The sequence below is a fragment of the Carassius auratus genome, chromosome 11 (genome assembly GCF_003368295.1).
Source record: "Carassius auratus strain Wakin chromosome 11, ASM336829v1, whole genome shotgun sequence".
Lineage (NCBI taxonomy): Eukaryota > Metazoa > Chordata > Actinopteri > Cypriniformes > Cyprinidae > Carassius > Carassius auratus.
The window spans coordinates 9,743,317-9,766,897 of record NC_039253.1 but is presented as its reverse complement, the minus strand read 5'-3'; the positions used below and the strand labels follow the sequence as shown (position 1 = coordinate 9,766,897).

The following is a 23,581-nucleotide window of genomic DNA, read 5'->3' as shown; positions in this document are numbered from 1 at the left end:
AGAAAGGAAGAGGAGAGAAAAATAAGGAGGAAAGAGAGTCAGTAAAGGAGAAGAAAAAAAAACTGGTAAGAAGCAGTTCTATAAAACAGAAGAGAAGTGAAACCACACACCATAAACCAATGCAATGAGTCCTCACTATTCCTCAGAACTTTCTATGATAATGGTATCCATTGGATTGCAGTTTACACACCTTAATTTGTTACACATTAAATGTTATAGTGGCTTAAACAGAAATTATACTTAATATAGAAACACTGAAACTCACAGCTTTATACACCACTGAAAGACCTATTGAATGGGTGGGGCAGTCTCAGAGTCAGCATCATGTGACTGCTGCCTCTTTGTGTGTGTGTGTGTGTGTGTGTGTGTGTGTGTGTGTGTGTGAATGCGATATATGTTTTGTCTGTGCCCATTCCTTGTGTTGGTGTGAGGCGGGACTATGGAGTTCCCAAAGCTAAGGTTTCCTTCGGGAATCTCCTGCCTTCAGGAAATGAAAGCACCAGGTCAACTACCAACAATGGTAATTCATAAACCAGTCCGGGGTGTAGCGGAATGTACAGTTAAATGAGAAACATATGTGCGTATGTGTTTTTCAATAGAAAATGATGACCTCGATTGTGTGCACACCTGTTAAATCTCTATGACATCATAGAGTTTCTATATCTCTCACAGACATTTTGAACTCAAAGTATGAGTAGGATAGATAGATAGATAGATAGATAGATAGATAGATAGATAGATAGATAGATAGATAGATAGATAGATAGATAGATAGATAGATAGATAAATAGATAGATAGATAGATAGATAGATAGATAGATAGATAGATAGATAGATAGATAGATAGATAGATAGATAGATAGATAGATCGATAGTAAATACTAGTAAATAAATAAACAGTATAAACAGATTAATGCATGTACAGACAAACAAACAAATAGCTAGATAGCTAGATAGATAGCTAGATAGATAGCTAGATAGATAGATAGATAGATAGATAGATAGATAGATAGATAGATAGATAGATAGATAGATTAAAGGGATAGTTCACCCAAAAATGATTTGAGTTTCTTTCTTCTTTTGAACACAAAATAAAACAATTTGAATAATAAACAGTATAAACAGATTAAAGCATGGACAGACAGACAGACAAAAAGACAGATAGATAGACCCCCCCCCCCCCCCTTCTCTCTCTCTCTCGCTCTCTCTCTCGCTCCCTCTCCCTCTCTACCTGGTCGACGTCACTCCTCCAGTATTGTCAAACCCCAGACACAGATCCAGTGAGCGGGTAAATACTTCCTCAAACACGGCGCGCTGCTCATTCTCTCAGTTTACACAGCAGCAGGGAGAATAAGAGACGATTTACTGAGACATCTCGGACTTTGACGTTGGTAAGTTTTGTGCTTCCAACTTTTCACTTTTAGTGCGATTTGTGGGTACCTACAAATCCGCCTCACGGGAACGTAGAGATGACAGACATGTATAACACGAAACGTCCACGTTGTCCGCCAACATCCAATAGATTTCGTCGCAGTTTCGATGTTTGTCTCTCGGTCGCCGCGAGCATCCAGCGACACATGACCAGCGGATTCAGTGGAAACTGTTCTAGACATTTAGTACGAGAGATTAGAGACGCTTTTTGTTTTAACAGGAAGTCGTTTAAATGTTTAGTATCGTGTGTTCCCACACATTCAAGTTCAGGAAAAGAAACTTGATATAAGCTATTCTCTCTCTCTCCTCTCTTTAATTCGGCTTAGTTACTCTGTACAGATACGCGGAAGCGTATGTAGATTGTTTGAAAAGTGTTTCTTAGAATGCGCTGCTTTAGTTATGTAAACACAATAGAAAGAGCAGACTCCCAACTCTTTTTAGCTTCGGCTCCTACATACTGTAAAATATACACAATTATTACAGTAACTGTTGGCCTATTCTACGGTCTTGTTTTTCAAGTTCTTTGAAATGGAGATACAAAACTAACTAGTCTTAATGACAATGTCTTATTCGCTTAATTAAAAATAATAGATACAATCAACAGCGTCGGATTCGCTTTCACGAACGCTTGAGAAGCGTCTTAATCGTGGTTTCCATAGTTACTGCAATGTTCTTCAGAGGCTAGAGGTGAACATATATATATATATATATATTTAATTTTCCTACCAAGATCAGACTCAACCCTATTAGTTATTAAAGCCGTGCCATTTTTCTAAAGCTGGTTTATTTATTTTATGCAAAAGCATTATCTGCCACCACAAAATGAGCAGCGTAGACTATTGTCTGTGACACTATTTACCAAAGCATTCAGTATGACAACTGTTCCTGCACGATCTGTCCGTCCACCCTTAAAACAAACAGAGCCTGGGGAATATCTGCGATGTGAGAGATGGTGGCAATGCTTTGTCATTTTCATGTTTTTGTTTCTAATTTAGAGTAGACTTAGATATAGGCTACTAAAGTGTACTTCCATATTTGGAACATTTGCAGGCTGTTGAGTATTACTTGGGGGTTTTCAAATCTACAGAGTAGTTAGAACTGTTAGAAATGGCTTATGTTTTGTTTTTGATTATTTCATCCTGACACTTAGGCATGCACCAAAGTTGAAATAGACAGCAATAATTATTTTGAAATCATGACCAATAACCAATATGATGGCTGATATTAAACCAGCTTTATTAGTTATGATGTGTCATGCACATGTGTCCGGTGTTGACACAGCTGTATTTCAAACGTAGTGCATCAACTTATATTTGTTTTAAATGTTTTCGTCTTGCCTCAAGTGGATTGCTTTTTACACTTTACTGGACTTAATATTCATCTGATAATAGCAATACAGTTAATTATTAATAATACTCCCATCCATACAATTTGTTGTGCATTCATCAAAGCTTCAAAAACGAATAGTAAAAGTTTAAGAGTACCCTATCAAAAGTTCAAATTTAAAGTTGAAAGTTTGTATGGCATATCAAACATTTTTGAGCCAAATTTTCAAAGACAACTTCAGACCAAGAAAAATAATAATATAAATAAAACTAATATTTCAATTTTGATCATTTAAAAAAGTTTTCCAGTTCCAGTATGATCGCAGATATATTGCACATCCCCACTTAAAATGCCCTGAAACTGAGCTTCTCTTTTTTGACTGGCTACACGGCATTGCACCATTTTCTTACTGACCACAGACTTAATCATTTTTTATCTTTTTATCTTTTCAAGCACAAACACACACAAGCCACCATATTGCACCATGCTTTTTTTTTTCTTTCCTCTTTCACACATTCTCACTGGGTGTTTTGTTCTTGACATTAACCAGAGACTCAAGTAGTCTGTCTCTTTTGTTTCATTGTATAATGAATGCTTATATGTCATTAGTCTCTACTGTACGTCCACAACCTGTACAGTGAACCAAATCTACACACTGTTCTCAGCCGGAAGGCACATGTTAGTAAAGCTCTTAATCAACAACATGCACCTCTTCTAAATTATTTATCTACCAAACTGCAGGGGAGAAGAATGTAGCGATGATGGTGCGCGTCCACATGCCTGTCAACAGCAGTGTTGTTTCTGTAATGTGCACGACAAGCGGACACCATTAGGAGCGTTTAAACCTATCACTGGCTTTGTTTTGAGTTTTTTTCCATCATAGTGCCTCCGGCAAACACAAATACAGCACAAAGTCAGTTTTGTATGGAGGCTCAGAGTGCAACACCCAACAGTATTGTTTACTTTCTGTACATTTTGCATGTCTTTGCTCATTTTGTCTTGTTGTATCATTTCTGTTAGGTACTTTTATGGTAGCGAGCACACAGGCCGCTCTCTGTTGGTCTTGGATTAATGTAGCTTTTGTGAAGTGTGCACAAGGCAGAAATGGACACCGCTCTTATTGCACAGACAGACAGGGGCAAGCTCAGCTTCAGCTTTAGCTCGACATACCAACATACACACACATGTATATATTTCTGTGTGTGTGAATTCTTGTCGAAAACACTGCAGTGAACGGATTTGAGGCCTAATATGTCACACACACATTTGTAAGCAAACTGGAAGTCACACAGTAAGCCCTGTTTCAGAGAGGAATTGGCTTTTCCACACTAACCTTGACCAACCATTGTGTGCTTTTGTGTGTGTGTGTGTGTTATAGGCAAGAGCGAGAAAGACAGAAGCATAGGGGCTCTTGTTTCTTAGCCTAAGGGAAGAGAGGGGTGAGAAATCAATGCTACACTAAAACGAATGTCACATGGCACTCAGCATTCATCTGACCTTGAAGTCACTGATCTCTTGCTCTCCATGTTTCTCTCACTCACCGTGCCACACTCTCTGCACACAAATGCTTCCTTGATGTGTGTTATTTTAACCCACTAACCCTTTGACACATGTGTAGAGAAGTAATGGTTTTGTGTGGGTGTTATGCAACACTAGCACAATTACATTTTTGTTCTTTTATCCAATGATCGGTAACTGATTAAACTCACCTGCAGACATTCATAGTTAATTCTAGATCTCACTCCGAAAACGAGGAATGCACATTTTTATTTGTATTTGCTAAAAAGACTAGATTTTAACAGGATAAGCATGTTAACACTATTTACCTTTTTAATGGACTTTCCTTGTCTTTTTGTGGATAATTTATTGATGCATGTTATCTCAAATTAAAAAATATTTCTGCTTCTTAAATCAAGATAACACTTGCAAAGTGTGAATCTTGTTTTACTTGAAAATAAAACTGAACAAAGGTTTGGAATCAGAAAGATAAAAAAAAAAAAAAAATTAATTAATCATTTTATTCAGCAGAGACTCATTAAATTGATTAAAGTGGCAGAATTTTAAAATGTTATAAAAAAATCTAATAAATGCTTAATTTCTATCCATCAAATAACCCTGCAAAACATATGATGAATATAAATATATTTTTGCAAATATGAAAAAAAAAATTAACCATGTTTAACACTGATAATAATAAAAATGTTCAGACTTCAATCTGAGGATTTCGCATAGTTTAGCTGTATTATGAAGACTGCAATGCACAGAGGGGGATTTTGGGAAGCTGGGGGATTATTTTTGCTTCATGTTAGCAAAGTACAAACAGCAGCATGCTGCCTTTAACTCTTACAAACTCAACTGTTTGTGTGTAATTCCATGAACACATATACATTCACAAGTGTGGTTATAGACAAATGCAACTGCACCATCCGGAATAACAGGTTTTCCCATGTGCATTTGAATCATGGATGTCCTTATATAAACTTTCAGATTCTCTGTACCATGTCAACATTTTTCTATACCTGTACTTGTAGCACATTTCATTCCCCATATGTTCATTCCACACTATAGCATGACCGTAGTCTCATTTCCAACTTAACCTGTTTGTTTGTTTCATTCTGTTCTTAAAGTGACAGTCTACCCTTTTTTCATGCCAATTATGCAGATGAGTACAATACCACGAAATAAAAACCATAGCAATGAAAGATCTTGCAGTACAACGCACTTTCTAACTCTACAAGTGTCTTATTTAGGGAAAAGCAGCTGTGTTATGTATCATAAGTACAAATCATTCTCTAGATTGAAATATATAGATGTTTTCAAGCCACTCTTATTCAGAATAGTTCAGTTGTTTTGTTTTTTAAGCTAACAGTAACCAAGTCAAAATGTGTCTTTCTTACCAACACATCTTCTCCAGTGATCTATAATATGGGATATAACTTACTTCAATTATAATTTTATGCTTCAATTTAAGTTTCACTTTTTAGACTTGTATAGTTTCTGCATTGAAGGAGAAATGTGTTTTTTTTTTCAATGGTAAAATCCTTTCTTCTAGTCTATTCATAAGTTTCAACCTGATCTCCATTTGATCTGTTAAAGAATGAGATCATCTGAAAATGATGTGCATGTTTTCAGCCCAGTATTGAGCGAGAACAGTTTGGAGACTGTGTAGGAAGTTCAGAAAAAAAGCGAGCGGAGCAGCTGTCTGGTGCAGGACAGCAAACAGAGCAAGTCTTTTTTGCACTACACTCTGTAATTCTCACCAATTACTCGAAAACACCCGCACACTGAGACAGATCTCCAGAACAGACACAGCCTGTGTGACTTGAGACTCATATCACACAGAAAGAAAAACTGAATGCGTCCAACAGATAAAACCAGTGAAAGGTCAGAAACAATAAAGCCAGAAAATTTAGATATTAATGCTTTCAATCAGAATGGAGATTTAAGCAGTGAAATCTGTGAGTCATAAACTTTTAAAAGTGAGATCAGTAACAGTGCTTCTAGTGCCTCAAATGAAAGCCCAATTTTGTTTACCTTTATCTCAATGAAACGTGAAGTTGTAAAGTTTATAATGTGTGCAAAAAGATAAATGTAACTTTGAACTAACATGAGCTATCTTTGCACATTAAACTGGGATAGAAGAAATTATTTAAAATGGAAAAAATTACTACTTCACATGTAGCCCCACACATGACATATTGTATAGATATACATAATAGATATTGTGGCCATGATTTATTCATTTGTGGCCACGTTTTACAAACACATTATTTTAATGAAAAAGCATCACCTAAACCAAGGTAACAAATCAATAAAGTGAAACAAATATCTAATTCATGGTCATGATATCGCATGCATTTTTGTGTAATCGGATCATAATACATTGCTACATTTGTTTAGCACAGAAGTATGGTGGTTACCAGTTTTAACATCAAAAGAGTTAAATGTAGTGCCATGCACACATTACCACACGTCTGCATAGGCATACCAGAGGGATGTGTGTTAATTAAGCAGCAACTGGTCTGGGTGTGAGGGAGGTGACCTCTCTTGACAAATTAATGGGCCGCTGAGGGAACCGAGGCTACTGAAAAGATATGCACACACAGTACACACGTATTCATTTCATATTAAAATAGATGATGAAACCTTGTAGCAATGACGTCTTTTCTATAACCTTAAAACATGATTTGTAGACATGGAGTGAAGAATGCACTACATTAGTAAGGCTGTCAGTCTTGTATTTGAATAGCCTTACAGTCTGGATGTTGAACTTCCAGTGTGTTTCTCAGTGCATTCTTTCTGCCCTCCCCCTTTCTAGTTTTTCCTCATTTTCTCTCTCCTTCCCCTCCCTTGCTGCATGTGCTCATTTTTTCCACTCTCTCCAGGGAAACGTTTTTTTTTTTCTGCAGTCATATGCATTTGAGTGTAAGAGGTTTATGTTTGACTGAGTGTTTCATTAGTTTATATGAATGCATTTTCCGTCATATTATGTGTGTGTGGTCCCAGATTATCCTTAATCTTTCTCACTCTCTCTCTGTTATTGATGTACATGTTTGAATACACAACACGTCACCACCATGTAGAATAGAGAAGATAAAAACAAATATCAGCAGATTTTTTTTCCGCTTTGTATTTGAGAGTTTGTGTGGGAGCTTTTAAAGCTGGTTCCAATTATCTCAATTTACCATTTTATGATTATATAATTCATGGAGGATTGCTCTGTCACAACCTCCAGCAATGATCTAAATCTACCCTGTATCAGTATCAGTATTTAATGCTGTGTTTGACACCGATTTAGTTCAAAACCATCCATTTTTAGGGCATGCAGTTTCAACGCTTTGGAACACTAAGTGTTTGAGAGCATAATATCAAAACTGCAGGTTTTCCCAATGAAAGCTTCTGTATTTTGGGTTGTGGATTAACTTTTCTTTTTCATTTGTCTTGACTGAGATCCCCACATACATGTCCTCTGTCTATGTTTGTTGTTACCTACACAGACTTACATTTCTGTTGGCCTGTTCTGCAGTCATTGTCACTGATCTGAGTGATTTCAACACTTTGTTGGTGTGAAGCCACTGGCCTAAAACTGTGGCAATTTGCAAATCAGCAAGTGGATACATCTCGATTAGTCTGTCAGTACGCCGTCACAGGTGGTGTCACAAACGTTCCCAATTCACTTGCTCTACATTTGTCTTTCAGCAATCAGTCATGAGGCAGAGATAAAGATACTCAAAGCTGCTTTATCAGAGTTTTAAGATAAAGTGTGATTTTTTTTCAGTATTAAGCACTTAATATGCAACAACAGCACGAGTAAACCATTTGAAGGTTGATTTTCCTGAAAAGTATGAACACTGTGGTACTTTCAAAATGTTGGTTTGAATATGGGGCGGAGTTATCTGTCTGTCTGACCGATGACAGATGAGTGGGGTGTTGAGGAACCCTGTTTAGTAACAAACCATTTTTGGAAGTGCATTTGATCTTGTTAGTGCTGCATACATTTCTTTAAAATTATTTAAATAAGTAGTGGGTTGGTGACAGATTTACTAAAATTGCACTTGGAGTTTGTGCTTTACATTCATTTGATTTTCCATTGTGTGTGAAGTGTGTATCTGAGCTCTTAATCCCAGTTATTAAACTGTGAAACCAAGTAAAGGTCTGCAGTTGGCCAATTGTGCTCCAGAATCCCATCAAAGCTCTTTGAACCATTGTGTGTTCAGTAATTCCAGTAGGAGAGGGGTGGGATTGGAAAATGATGTGGCTATGAAAAATAACACATTATTTAGCTTTTAGTCTGCAATTGTGCCTATTAGGAAAATAAGACTAGCTAGTCAGCAGCAGTGAAAGTGATGTAAGTAGATTTCACAAGTATTGGCCTTCACAATATAGGAAGCTGAAGCAATAATCCTGAAACCTTAGCAAATCTTTAGGGGTTTTATGAATAGTTGTTATAAAAGTTATGGAAAATATTATTTGTACAATACCGTTCGGCCTCGCCATCACAGCAATACAATTACTTTTAAAAACGTATTAAAATAGAAAAAGTTTTTTGAAATTAGATTAATTTTTCACAGTGTTACTGCTCTTACAAAATGTTTGGTAAAATAAATAAAAATCCCAAACCTGCTATTTCCAAAAAACATAACTTTTTTTTTTTTTTTTTTTTGAGTAAAATCCAAAATATTCAAACGTTCGAGTCTAATAAATGTCCTTCTGTTTTTAATTTTGGATTTGTTTTATTACAAATTATATTCTTAGCATAATAATAAAATTATGAAAAATACATACATTTCATAATTTCTTCTCTGTATATAAGAATGAACACATCACACATATCAAGTTTGGTCATCTTTTTTAAATATTGCATTACATTCTTTGCCTACCACAGCATATCTCTAAACAATGTTTTGTCAAAGCAAGTGATGTTTCTGCTATTTATGAGACAAAACTTTTCTGTGAGTGAGAGAGATCTGCCGACCTCCAGCAACCTATGAACTTCATCCATTTTTTTCTTGTATGTAGGCAGAGTGATATCTCACCATGGCTCCGTTCCTGCGGATTGCCTTCAATGATTTTCAACTGGGAGACCTTCCCACTATGACAGAGCAACCGTTCTGTGCCATCAAGATGAAGGAATCCCTCAGCACAGGTCAGTGAGGCTTTTAAACAGAGGAAGGTAACATTCACTTTTTGTGACTGTCTGCAAAATATAAACAGTATGCGGTGCTCGATAGGACTGGCATCATCATTTAAATAGCATTTCTTCCTCTCTTTGTCCACCTAGAGCGGGGGAAGACACTGGTCCAGAGGAAGCCTACTATGTACCCTGCGTGGAAATCCACATTTGACGCACATATCTATGAAGGCCGTGTCATACAGGTGGTCCTGATGAAAACAGCAGAGGAGTCTTTGTCGGAGGCAACGGTTGGGGTCTCTGTCATTGCTGAGCGCTGCAAAAAAAGAAATGGCCGTGCTGAGTTTTGGGTCGACCTGCAGCCTTCTGGGAAGGTGATGATGTCTGTCCAGTTATTCTTAGAGGGTTCAGACCTAGGTAAGTACATGCAAGCGTATATACATTTCAAAAGTATAAAGTTGGGGTCAATAAGATTTTATAGTGTTTTGAAAGAAGTCTCTTATGCTCATCATGGCTGTGTTTATTTGATCAAAAATACAGTAAAAACTCTATTTAAAAAATATTTTGAAATGTTATACTATAATAAAAAAAAGTTTTTAAAACTATTATATTTTGAAAAAGTATTACAATTTTCTAAACTAACTGTTTTCTGTTTGAAAATATTTTAAAATGCAATTTATTCCTGAAATGACAAAGCTGAATTTTCAGCAGCCATTCCTCCAGTGTTCAGGATCACATGATCCTTCAGAAATCATATGAAATCTAAATATTTTCTAACATACTTATAACATTTATAACTGTGTTAACAGTCACCTTTGCTCATTTGAATGCATCCTTGCTGAATAAAAGTATTCATTTCTATAAGAAAAAAAAATCAATATCTTACTGAACCCAAACTTTTGAAAAGTAAACTGGGATTTCCAAATTTTTGCTTTTATCTATTTTGATAGATGACTAGATGAATAGAGAACTTTTTCTGATCCAAGTTATGTCCTGATTTGCAAAAACGAATATTTTTGAAACATTAATTTAAAACTATGGAAGGCCTATTTCTATTAAGTAGTGTCTACTCGTTTGCTTGCCTTTGTTCCACTCTGGTTTTCCCCTGTTTCTTTAAATCCAGTCTTCTATTTTTCCATTATCTCACCACCCTCAGATACCAGCTTGGTAATGTCAGCTGGTATCTGCCCTGTCTTTGCTTACTCATCCATCTTACTCATATTTTCATGCTTGTCCTCTTTCTGGCATCTTATATATTTTTTAATACCATAGCAGATTTGCTTTTTGAATCTAACTGTTTACTTTAAGAATGTTTATTGGATATTGTCAAGACTTGTCTTTAAACTCAACAATAGTTGGTGTCAAATATTGTGAAACACTCTGTGGCAACAGACAAAGAGGGTAAAATCATCAATCTCAACCCATGAGAGTTTTTTTTTTTTTTTTTTTTTGCTACTTCTGCTGCACTTGGGAGGAAATGACTTGATGGTGATTTATAAAAATTCTGAAGGCACCATATAAATATGTTTAGTATCTTAAAGCCAGTGGAACTAATAAATATCCCACTGGCATATTTATTCCAGAAATAAAAATTCTGACAATTTTTAATTTAGGAGGAAATATCATATAGCAATATAATTTTATATTGATGTGCAAGTAAGTTAATTTTAATTCAGTAAAAAGAAATGTATTTCAAAAGACCCTGTTTTGACCTGCGTTGCAGATTCAAAGGCCTCAATGGCTATGAAAGAGGACGACGGCGCTCTCACAATAAACAGGAGGAGAGGAGCCATCAAACAGGCCAAAGTTCACTATATCAAGAACCACGAGTTCACAGCCACCTTCTTCAAACAGCCCACCTTCTGCTCGGTCTGCAGGGAGTTTGTGTGGTTAGTATATAAATACTAGTATATAAATGTAAATAGTAACAGTAAAAACTGCCATTTAATAACCAGATTTTGATTTCAGAAGAATTGTGTCCCTTTTGTCGTTATGATGCTGGGCTGTTGTGTGTGGTTGCCAGGGCTTTAGTAGTAAATTACTTGGCTGATTCTAGACCAGAAGAACCCAAGTCTTATGATATTATATATGACATTGCGCACTGGTCTCTAGATATGACTTAAAACCTTGTACATACATTTTTGTTCTTGTTTGCACTTTTTCACATTTTTAAATCCACCATTGAAAAATTGAAGAGGTATCCACAGCAAAAAAAAATAGGCAAAGTTATACACATAATACTTTAATTTTTGGCGTTTGCTTGTTCAAACCCTTAACTCCAAGTATTAGAAACAGCAGTGCTTGCACAGTGTTATCATAACGGTTTGGGACCTAGGCTGTGAAAGAAAATCTTGCAGGTTCAATACCAAATTGGAATGACCCAGAAACTAACAATTTATTGAGATTACAATGCAGCTCTGATGTGCCCTCAAGCAAGGTACTTCTCAGTCAAAGTCACGCATAGTCCATAATTGGCGTACTATAACAGGTTAGTCCAGGGAGACAAGAAAACATTAGTTCATCACTATCAGACATCTAAAATGATTCAAAATTGCATCTCGCGTAGGCATAACTAGAAGTAATCTCAAGCAGCCAGAAGTCTAGCAGCAACAATCTTAGTGTGTGATTTGTGTGTAAGTCATAGCATTGGAGAGCATCTGTGTTTGTGTGTGCAAGCACTCTTGGATTTTCCTCTGATATTTCAGCTGGCTAAGCAGAGTCCCTCAGGCTGTCTTCTTCCTGTGCAGTGTGAGACAGACTGCTATGCCTTAGTGCCTTGTTCACACTATATACAGTATATAAATGTTATGTGTTGCAGAGAGTCAGTGCTTCCAGATTCTCCCTAATAAAAGTAAACAGTCCATTATCACCGTTTGTGTACAAATATCAGTACTCAAACACACTCTTTTTGCATTCCAGGGGTCTCAACAAGCAGGGCTACAAATGTAGGCGTAAGTATCTTCACAGTTTTCTCAAACTTTTGTAGACGTTTTCAGTAAGAGCACACACGTTATAGTAGTTGTTGTTGTTTAATGTTACATTTTGACTTGATTTTTTTCTACGTGGCACATAAATGATCTTCCTGTGGAATTGATATAATGGGTTCTTTGAAATCAATTTTTTGTAATATATTTTTGTACTATTAAATTAATTAAAAGGCAATTTGCACACATTACACCTTACTCTTTTCCAGAATGCAATGCTGCTATTCACAAGAAGTGCATTGATAAGATCATAGGGAGATGCACGGGAACAGCAACCAACAGTCGAGATACAATGGTAAGCATTTGTGAAAACAATATTAAGTAAAAGAATACTTACTTTTACAATATTACGTCAGTTTATTTAACATACAGTATATTGTGTATATAATGTATCATGGTTTCCACAAAAATAGTAACACAATAATGTGTATCAAATGATACTGATAATAATAAAAAATGTTTCTTGAGCACCAAATCAGCTTATCAGAATAATTTCTGAAGGATGATGTGACAAAGTCTAGAGCTGAAAATTCAGCTTTGTCTTCACAAGTATAAATTACATTAAAAATATATTACAATAGTATTACATTATTACGGTTTTACTGTATCGTTTATCAAATAAATGCATAAAGAGATGCAAGAGACTTATGACTTGGCGTGTGTGTATAAATCTATTGTCATGACTCTGCATTGTGAATATCATAACAAAGTATCTAAATGTAAAATTTTAAATTTATGCATTTAGCAGACGCTTTTATCCAATGCCACTTACAGTACATTCAGGCTATCAATTTTTACTTATCATGTGTTCCGGGGGAATCGAACCCCCAAACTTAGTGCAATGCTCTACCAATGAGCTACAGGAACACTAATCTAAATGCATTAATTTGTTATATCTCTGCTGCCAGTCTTAACTGTTTTGGGTGAGATTTTAACAAGGACTAAATAAGAGGAAGAAACATTCACTTGAAGTTCCAAATGGCTGAACCTTCAGTTTTCAACACTAATAGCAAACTGAGCAAGGATCAGAGTCTGTCAGTACTCAACAGAAGGCCATGATATTGGAAATGTGTCTCAAATATGTTGGGGTAACTAAACTAAACACTGTAAAGCCTCTCTGTAAAGAGTCTCGGATAGCTCTGGGATCTATGTGGCTAGGCAGGACCTCTTCTAGAAAGGGCTCCATGAGGTGTTGTAGGTGTTGCATCTGTGGTGCTTGGTGCTGATGGCCTGTTTGTACATCTGCAGTTTCAGAAGGAGCGCTTTAAGATCGACATGCCACATCGCTTCAAGACCCATAACTACATGAGCCCGACCTTCTGTGATCACTGTGGGAGTCTGCTGTGGGGAATGGTCAGACAAGGCCTCAAGTGTGAAGGTAAGAACGATGTTGTTTTATTGATGGTTGTCTTACATCAGTTTTTCCCTTTCATTGTCTTTTGGTTTCTTCTCTGTTAATATCTAATGCAACTTACTCTTTCTGTTCAGAATGTAGTATGAACGTTCATCATAAATGCCAGAGCAAGGTTGCCAACCTCTGCGGAATCAACCAGAAGCTCCTGGCTGAGGCTTTGACTCAAGTTAGCCTGGTAAATGATTCAACCAATCAGCCTTGGCTTCTTTTCAAGACATTTGCAGTAAAATTATTTTGGGGTTTTCATGGGTTCATATGTACGCATCAGTATGCAATAAAAGCTCAGAAATAAAGCTGATCAAATCTAACACGCTTGCTATTTCACTTATTGTGTTTAGAAATCTTCCACAAAGCGTCCAGATCCCACTCTGTCAGAAATTGGAATCTATCAAGCCATAGATAAAAACGTGCCAGGGGACCCTAGTGGTGAGTTTGAATTACTGCATTTTTCCTACTGCATTATTGGTTCCTTTAATTCTGGTACCTCATATTAGATTAGCTTTGATTTCATTTGAATATGAAGTGGCCCCAAAATGTATTCAAACAATTATGTCACATTTAAAACTTTAATTACAAAAAAAAAAAAAAAAAAAAGAATTAAACTAATTAAATTAAATAACAATTATTATTATTTATTTTTTTTAATTTATTTTCTGTTTTCATTTTCGTAATTTTGTGTTTTTTTTGTGTGTAATTTTTCATTTATTTTATAATTTACATTTATGTTATTTATATCTATATCCAAGTTTGTATTTGTTTTTATTTCACTTTTAGTTTGAGCTATTTTAGTATTAAAGGTGTGGTGGGGAACTTTTGTAAAAAAATATTTTTTAAATATTTATTAAACCTGTCATTATGTCCTGACAGTAGAATATGAGACAGATAATCTGTGAAAAAAATCAAGCTCCTCTGGCTCCTACCAGTGGTTCTATTGCCATTTGCAGAAACTCCATCGCTCCCGGTAAAAAATAACCAATCAGAGCTGCGGTCCGTAACTTTGTTTGTGTTCAAAATGTAAAAAAATGTATATAATAAGCGAGTACACAATGGCTACGATGTTCTTCCGCAAGACGCAAGCAGTTCTGTTTATTAACCGCTAGAGCATCAAAAGTTCCCTACCGCAGCTTTAAGTAAAACTAAATCAAAGTTAAAAAAAAAGTTGCCCTGACAACTGGCTAAAATAATACTGGTTTTTACATATTATTTTATTTCAATTAACATTTTTTTATTTTAAATACCAGAAATTTTTATCTATTTGTAACCTTGTCTTGTGTTTATTAATATGTGGCCATTGGTGTATATGTATATTTGTGTTTCCAAATATTAGCGGAGGGCTCTCAGTATGGAAAACTGTGGGACGATATGACCCCTGCCCCTCACAGCACCACCATCACATCTCGCGTCTCCGTAAACAACTTTGTCTTCCACAAAGTACTAGGCAAAGGCAGCTTTGGAAAGGTAAGAGACACGCAGTATACAGATGTCAGCATTGTATTGTTATGGAGTCCTCTCTTTAAACAATTCCCATGTTCTGTCAGGTGATTCTCGCTGAGCTCAAAGGAAGGGGAGAATATTTTGCTGTAAAGGCCCTGAAGAAGGATGTGGTGCTTATGGATGATGACGTGGAGTGCACAATGGTGGAAAAAAGAGTGTTAGCGTTAGCATGGGAAAACCCTTTCCTCACACACCTCTACTGCACCTTTCAGTCGAAGGTGAGCGTCCTTCCATATTATAACGTGTTACATTCACTACCATTCAAAAGTCTGGGATCTCTTTTATTCAGCAGGGACGTATTAAATTGGTCAAAAGTGACAGTAAAGATGTTTGTAATGTTACAAAAGATGTTGTTTTCAATGTTCTGTTCATCAAAGAATCCTGAAAAAAGTGTGTGGTTTCCAAATATTTTCAACGTTGACAGTAAGCACCAAAATCGGAAAACCAGCTTTGCCATCAAATTCTGCGGTAATGTTTCAACAATATTACTGTTTCTTTTTGATCAAATAAATGCAGCTTTAGTGAGCATAAAAGACTTCTTTCCAACATTCTTTAAAAAAATCTTGCCAACCCCAAACTTTTAGTAATCTATACAAATTGCAATGCAATGATTATCTAAAAGACTGCATTGTATGTATAACATCTATATTAGTGCTGCTAAAAATGACTGATGAATATGGAATGGGGTTGTGCAAAGTGAAATATCTTCCAGTCAAATTACGTAGTGCTACGGTTACAGTAAAGCAATTGCAGGAACCAAGTTTTGTTACCATTGTCATGATGTATGCTGCAGAACTCGTTCCCCCCGTTACACATGCAAAGTTTCCATGACTTTCAGGATTTGAGCAGCACGTCAGCCTGCTTGGCATGTGTGAGGGACAATAGGTCTGACATCAAGCATTATGAGAATGACATGGAATGTTGCAAACACAAAATAAAAGGTTCTGTTTGAGATCTCATGCTATACCATGAACATACAGCTTTTTAGGAATAGCTTATCAATGTGTCTTTGCAGTCCGGAAAATTTTTGATATGAATAACACAATATTAGTGTGATGTGCTTTTGTCATTTTTTCCAGTAAAATATTTTGTAACTTAATAATGATGATGATCTGTGTGTTTATCAACAGGAGCACTTATTTTTCGTGATGGAGTATCTGAATGGAGGAGATCTGATGTTCCACATTCAGGATAAGGGCCGTTTTGATTTGTACAGAACCACGTGAGTGTCATCCATTCTGAATTAATGATCTTTTTTTGCCGTAGCATATCTACTATATTGTTTATCTTCCGTTATCAAGAAATAATGGGGGTTTTTTGTGTGTTTTGGTCAAACCTGTTTCTTGTCACAGGTTTTATGCTGCTGAAATCATCTGTGGACTACAGTACCTCCATTCTAAAGGAATTATATACAGGTAAAATGAGTGTTCCTTGCCGAAGAAACTCTTATTTTGATTATTTGAAATCTTTTTTTTTTTTTTTTTGTGAGATTGAGGGTCACTCTTATATCTAATGTCTAAAATGTATCACAATTTACCCAATATTATTAAGCAGCACAACTGTTTTTTAACATTGATAATAATAAAAATGTATCAACACATTAGAAGGATTTCTGAAAGATCACTCATCAGAATTAAGACTAGAGTAATGATACTGAAAATTCAGCTTTATCATCACAGGGATACATTTCATTACATTATAATAATATTTTACAATATTACTGTTTTCAATTTCCTATTTCAAGTCTGTAATTATTTTTATCATCATGTACAAGTAATTTAGAAAAAAGTTGTTCTTTTTCATACAGTGAAAATTGCCATGCAAATTAACGTCCATATGAAGCACAATTTTTGTTTTGTTTTTCTAATCAGAGATTTAAAGTTGGACAATGTGATGCTGGACAAGGATGGACATATTAAGATTGCAGACTTTGGGATGTGCAAAGAGAACATGCTTGGAGAAAACAGAGCGACCACATTCTGTGGCACGCCAGATTATATTGCTCCCGAGATCCTGCTGGGACAGAAATACAGTTTCTCTGTGGATTGGTGGTCGTTCGGCGTGCTGCTCTACGAGATGCTGATTGGCCAGTCGCCGTTCCAGGGCGATGATGAGGACGAGCTGTTTGAGTCGATCCGCATGGATGTACCTCACTACCCACGGTGGATTACCAAAGAGGCCAAAGACCTGCTGGAGAAAGTGAGTCTGACCAATTGATTTATCTTAATGAATGCTTTCAGGACTGATGCTTTATGGAGTCCTTCAATCTGTGTCTTTTACATTTTCAGTTATTTGAACGGGATCCAACTCGACGGCTAGGTGTTGTGGGAAATATCCGCGGACACGCCTTCTTCAAGACAATCAACTGGCCTGCTCTGGAGAAACGAGAAGTGTCTCCCCCGTTCAAGCCAAAAGTGGTATGATTCTGATATGATTTATTTTACTATTAAAGTAATAGTAAAACTATTTTTACTATTATAGTATTTATTTTACTATAAAACGCTTTCCTTAATTGATATACAGCTGAATTTGAATAAAATGTAAATATTAGATGAAGATGTTTAAATGCTTCCTGGGTTGAAATGAAAATACATTAAAGTTATTAGAAAAAAAAATGGAAAGCTTAAAATGTTAATTAAAACTAAATTATGAAAAAATTCAAAATGATATATATATACTAGTATAAAAGTGTATAAATAATGTTAATAGGATTACTGTAGCTCAGTTGGTAGAGCATTGCGCTATGAAGCGCAAGGTTGGGGGTTCGATTTGTTCTATTCCCCGGGAACACATGATAGGTAAAAATTGATAGCCTGAATGCACTGTAAGTCGCTTTGGATAAAAGTTTCTGCTAAATGCATTAATTTAATTTAATTTAATTTAATTTAATTTAATTTAATTTAATTTAATTTAATTTAATTTAATTTAATTTAATTTTAATTTTTATTTTTATTTTTAATAATACTAAAATAACACTGCTGTGAATGGTGTTAAGAGAAGTTTCACTTACATGCATGATTCATTTTACAGTTGAATTCATTGCACGATTCAAAGTTACGCAATATAAATATACAAAATGTGAAGCTTATTGCTGTACTTTGAAACAAAAGGCAGTAGCAAAATATCTGTCATAATTGTTAAGCTAATGAAGTGCTCATGGCTGAAAACTTGTGAAGAAGTTAATGATAAACCAATAATGTTTGCCTTATCTATGCTCTAATGATGACATTAAAATAACAGGAAATCTCTTTTAAAGAGATCATGTCACGAGCAATCAAATTTTCCTTAATCTGTTGAGATAAGAGTTTTACAACAGAAGAGATTTACAACAGAAAAAAAATACTGGAACTTTCAGAAACCAGAAAGTTCAGAAAGTTATTGTGCATATAGTATGTCATTTACAGTATACGTCATCAGTGCCTATTTGGTATTCAGAAATTTGACTATTCCCTATTATTTCTTCTTACTAGTATTCCCGTAACTGCTTACAAAACTTATTTTTCGACTGTGTGTAGCACCTGCAGCTCTGCATATACTTCAGTAGAATCACAGCATTAGGTGGCAGCAAATGTATTTTTTAACAGTGGAATATTAATAGTTCGAGCAGCACATTAAAGTGTTGATTGTTTTGTGATTGTGATATGTGAATGTTCGTGAAATTTTCAGTAAGTGTTGAAGGAAATTCATGCTTTTATTCATTAGGTGATAGGAAAGATATATATCTCACTAAAAATCTGTCATTTTAAATGTTGTCAAAAATATTTAACGGCACCAATGTTTTGAACATGGATGATAATTAGAAATGTTTTTTTGAGGAACAAGTGAGCATATTAGAATGATTTCTTAAAGATCATGTGACACTGAAGACTTCTACTCACGTCACACCAGACAAAAAATGAAGGATATGACCCCTTCAACAATCTCGAAAGTGACTTCAGGAATATTTTCTGATGTCTCTCTTCCTCTACTTGCAGAAATCCCCCAGTGACTGTAGCAATTTTGACCGGGAGTTCCTCAGTGAGAAGCCCCGTCTCTCTCAAAGTGACAAGAACCTGATAGACTCCATGGACCAGTCTGCCTTTGCTGGCTTCTCTTTCATTAACCCCAAAATGGAGACCATTATGGAAAAATAAGACATTCACACCAGGATCCTGTAAACCTGCCCAACTCAAATCAAAACGGCGCATAGGAGCCAGGAGTTCAACCAGTGTTACACTTGTTATACTTTCTGGATGGTCCAAATAGATAATGCTGTATTTATGTCTTCTTTAATCAATTGATCAAAACTTTAAATCAAAACTTTATTTGATGATGTACTATATTTGTTCTTGTAATATCTCTAATGAATGTTCATGTGATTAAATGATACCCTTACTATCACACATCCAAACAGAAAGACAAAAAGGGATTTTAGAAACCCAAAGAAAGGGAATGTATATTTTAGTCTGTATAATATGCTGGGACTTTGCAATCTGATTGAATAGTGGCCTTCTTAACACTCTCGAGTCCTTTTTGTTTTCCCTCATACAACATTTTATTGTTAAACAGAATCTCGTGCTAAGGTTTGTTCGTGGGATAATTTGGTGGTTATTTTTTTGTATCTGTCCTCTCTTGTTGATTTTGTTCTACAGTGTGAGTTGTAATTATAAGATGCTGATATTGCCAGCGTGAGCTGAGCGTGCACAGAATAGTGTTGTTTTTTTCACTATGGATCTATAATGGCGGTCTAGCGTAGGTGAACCTAAAACCTCTTCAATATGAAAACCTACAAATATGAATGTCTTGCCAGACATATTGTTTATATATAGGGTTGCTTTTATGGTACTGTAATAGGTAGTATATTGGTACACTATATTGGTGGGTGGAGGATATACATCTCCTAAGCAAGTGAGAGTATAAATATATGTCCTATTATTTAATGTCGGTATTTTAATGACAATACTGTATATAACAATATATGTATATTATTCTGAACTGTTGCTGATACTGGAGGTAATAATGTTTTTTTTTACTGAATTTACTCCTCAGAACTCAACACCATTAAAGGTTTCTTTAACTTTAATTTTGGCTTTGGCTTTACTGTCGTGCCGTTCCTCGAATGGGTGCCATTTCTGTCCCCAGGACATTATAGGTACAAACATGCAAAAACAATTAACTATTAAATATGTTTTATTATTAAGCAATGTGTCCTGCACATTAATCTAACTGCAAATGTAAAAATTATAATTAAAAAAAAAAACTAACTAAAACACTGAAGCATTTGTACATGCCCCCAGTGGCTAACACTAAATTTTAACATGAAATAAATATACCAGTAATGTTTAAAATACTTCGGAAACACTTTTGCATTGTTGTGTCCCTCCATATCCCATCTGTGCTTTAAATACATTTATTTCAAAATAAATGTAAAATATTTTGGATAAAATTCACTTTTTATTCGTGTCCGCAGGTTTTCACTCAGTTCTGTCTGGGAAAATTCAGCAAAACACATTTTCAACATAATATTGCAACATCTGAATCTTCTGAAGGCAATGAAATGATCGAAAACATGCTGTCTTATTTTCTTTACTGTGTACATATATTTGATTATATTTTAACGGTGGCTGGAAGCGTCATTATAAATATACTGTCCTGTTACCTAAATTATTTCTTAGATGTTACTTGTTAATTTTAAAAAATAAAATAAAATCTTTGGTGAATCGTTATAATTTGCTGAGTATTCTCATAATATTAGCATGTACTCAATGTGGCTAGATTATATGTATTTAGAAAAATGTTCCTAAAATCTCGATCCTGTTACTCATAAACTATCCTATATACAGAAACTGAGTAAAAGTAACAGGAGTGAGTAGTGTCATCAGGTTTATCAATCTAAATATTAGGCTACATCTATATTTGAAAATGCATCTTTTTCTCAACGTTTTGGCCTTCTATTCACACTGAGACAGTGCTTTTGCCCAGAGAAAACCTGTGGTTGGTCCTGCATTGGTGTTTTATATTACTTTACTCCAAGTATGACAGAAAATGTAATAGACATTTCCATTCAGTGGCAATTATGTATTAGACTCATGGAATGGCGTTTGTGAGCTGCACAAGAAAACAATAATTCACAGAAAAACTGAAAAGATATTAAGTTTATTATTTGTAATATCAATATTAATTTAATATTTATATTTTTGTTGTTGTTGTTATTTATACGTCCTCTACTCTTAAACGTAACCCTAACACAAACCTCTGCAGACCACTAGATTTAAATAGAAACATGAGGTGGCCTTTTTTAGCAGTGACATCAACTCACTAGCCAATGTTCAACACTTCCACTATATCAATGAAATCTGAGATAGACCAATACAGATTTTGAATAGTTAAATATCTATATTAATAGATTCAGTCTTGAACAACATATAACACATATTTAACATAACATTTTAAATGGAAAATGGCATCCATTCGGTGGAATGGCCCTATTATAGTAGGCTAATCATAGTTTCTACCAAAATACCATACCACCACTGCCTTTATGGAAATCCCATATTTATTTAGGTTCAGAAATGTAGGTTATTTTGATCATTTTGCTAAGGAACTGGCAGGAAGACGTTCATTCAGTGTAGCTAGTTTGTGCTGAGCCATCATCGCCGTCCATCACAGCCGCTTAAACTAATTTGAAAAGATTGAAGGTAGTGCCATCTAGCGGAGTTGGGATGAAACTGCATGTTAAGCCTCGTTTGACCTAAAGAAGCATTTCTCGGAGCATTACAGCAAATTCAGATCCACCGGTAATATGCGTCACTAAAATTGACTTTTGCTGTTGATGGGTCCTTAAAAAAGTAGTTAATGTATTTTACACAGATGTACCAACCAGAAATGAAAGTGCAGACTGTCTTCATTTCATGTGAACATTTTTACATGGCGGGTGTAAACAGTCACATGACCAGAGCTGTTTAATTTCAGTTTGTCTCTTGGAAAGATGATGTCTAGGTCAAAGCTACATGAGAGGAAGCACGTAAAACATGTTAGTATAGAGGTGTATCTACCATATATGATGCATTTTATATTTTAAAGGTCTATTATTATTATTAAAATGGCTAAAAATCATGTTCACAATACGTGTAAACATGTAAGTGGTCACATGTTTGACTAGTGAGAAACTCATTTTGAATAAAAGACAGATTGTGTCACATTGAAAAATTATAGATTTCAAAAGTAACAAATATGAGTTTATTGTTTGATTATTGATTCCTTTTAGGCACAATTTCTTGATAGAAATACAAAAATATTCTACATTTTTGTTTGCAAATGTTCTTGATCTTGCTCTGTGTAGTTCCCAATAGTTATAATTTGACACCAGGAATATAAGACATACTTTAATTTCCACAACTATTTTCATTAAACATTTTAAAAGATGCATATTGTTTCATGATGAAACACTAAAAAAGTAAAAAAAAGTTGTTAAAATTGTTAAAAGATAATTGGTCTTAAAATATAGTTTAGTAAAATGTGCATTATATTGCAAAAAGATTAGTGTGTAAAGTAAACCAAGACTATCAAAAGGTTTTAAATCAAGTAAATTATTAAAAGCCTTTTAGTTTCTGTTTCTGCTTTCAAAGAGATAAGCCCTCTCTTATGGGATAAATTATTTAATCTATACTTTATGGGGACAAATGTCAGTTCCTGACCTAGTAAACAAACCTAATTTATTTGAAATCTTTTTTTTTTTAAATGATTGTTTTCTCTCTTTTTTTATGTTGACCTAAGAGACACCAAAAGGAAAATGGAGATTCAAAGTTTTTGTATCAATCATTTTATCTCCAGTATGCTATACATAAATCAATCACATTTCAAATGTGAAATCATTTGTTTCCACAGAAGGATCCAGAAAGATGATTTACATGGAGGAGCAGGTTGCTCAGCGTGGCGCAGTTGCGATAGATAAAGACAGATTCTGTACGTTCTAGCCAATAGGACAAACACTTTACTGAACAAAACGACGGAGAGGCAGGGCGGCAAACCTTGTAAACAACATTATTGATTGAATGCATCCCATTAACTTATAGAAACCAGAATAACCGCTAACCTCCGCGCAGCCAAGACCTAAACAGGTTATGACAGTTGTAAGCAACCGTTTAATATTGCGTCCCAGCGTTTTTATTGTTCAGCTTATGCACATTTCAAATTAAAACTCTAATAATCGACAAAAGTGCTGTGTTAACATTATTTCAGTGTTGTTTTGGTGGGACACTGTAAACGGTCAGTTCAAATATGTGGCAAGTTCGCCTTTTTTAATCGCTGAAAGCCAACAAA

The 23,581-nt window shown here is 35.1% G+C and overlaps 1 protein-coding gene across 1 annotated transcript; it reads left to right on the top strand.

The window, feature by feature from the left end:
* Nucleotides 1-1,238: 1,238 nt before the first annotated feature.
* Nucleotides 1,239-19,973, top strand: LOC113110979 (protein kinase C delta type-like). Its single transcript, XM_026275327.1, has 16 exons — nt 1,239-1,391; nt 9,277-9,403; nt 9,539-9,805; nt 11,112-11,277; nt 12,308-12,339; nt 12,582-12,667; nt 13,621-13,750; nt 13,861-13,961; nt 14,125-14,212; nt 15,114-15,244; nt 15,325-15,498; nt 16,411-16,502; nt 16,633-16,695; nt 17,152-17,479; nt 17,569-17,697; nt 19,255-19,973. Exons 2-16 carry the CDS (start codon nt 9,295-9,297, stop codon nt 19,411-19,413), a joined length of 2,055 nt encoding a protein of 684 aa, XP_026131112.1. The 5' UTR covers nt 1,239-1,391; nt 9,277-9,294; the 3' UTR covers nt 19,414-19,973.
* The last annotated feature ends 3,608 nt before the right edge of the window (nt 19,974-23,581 follow it).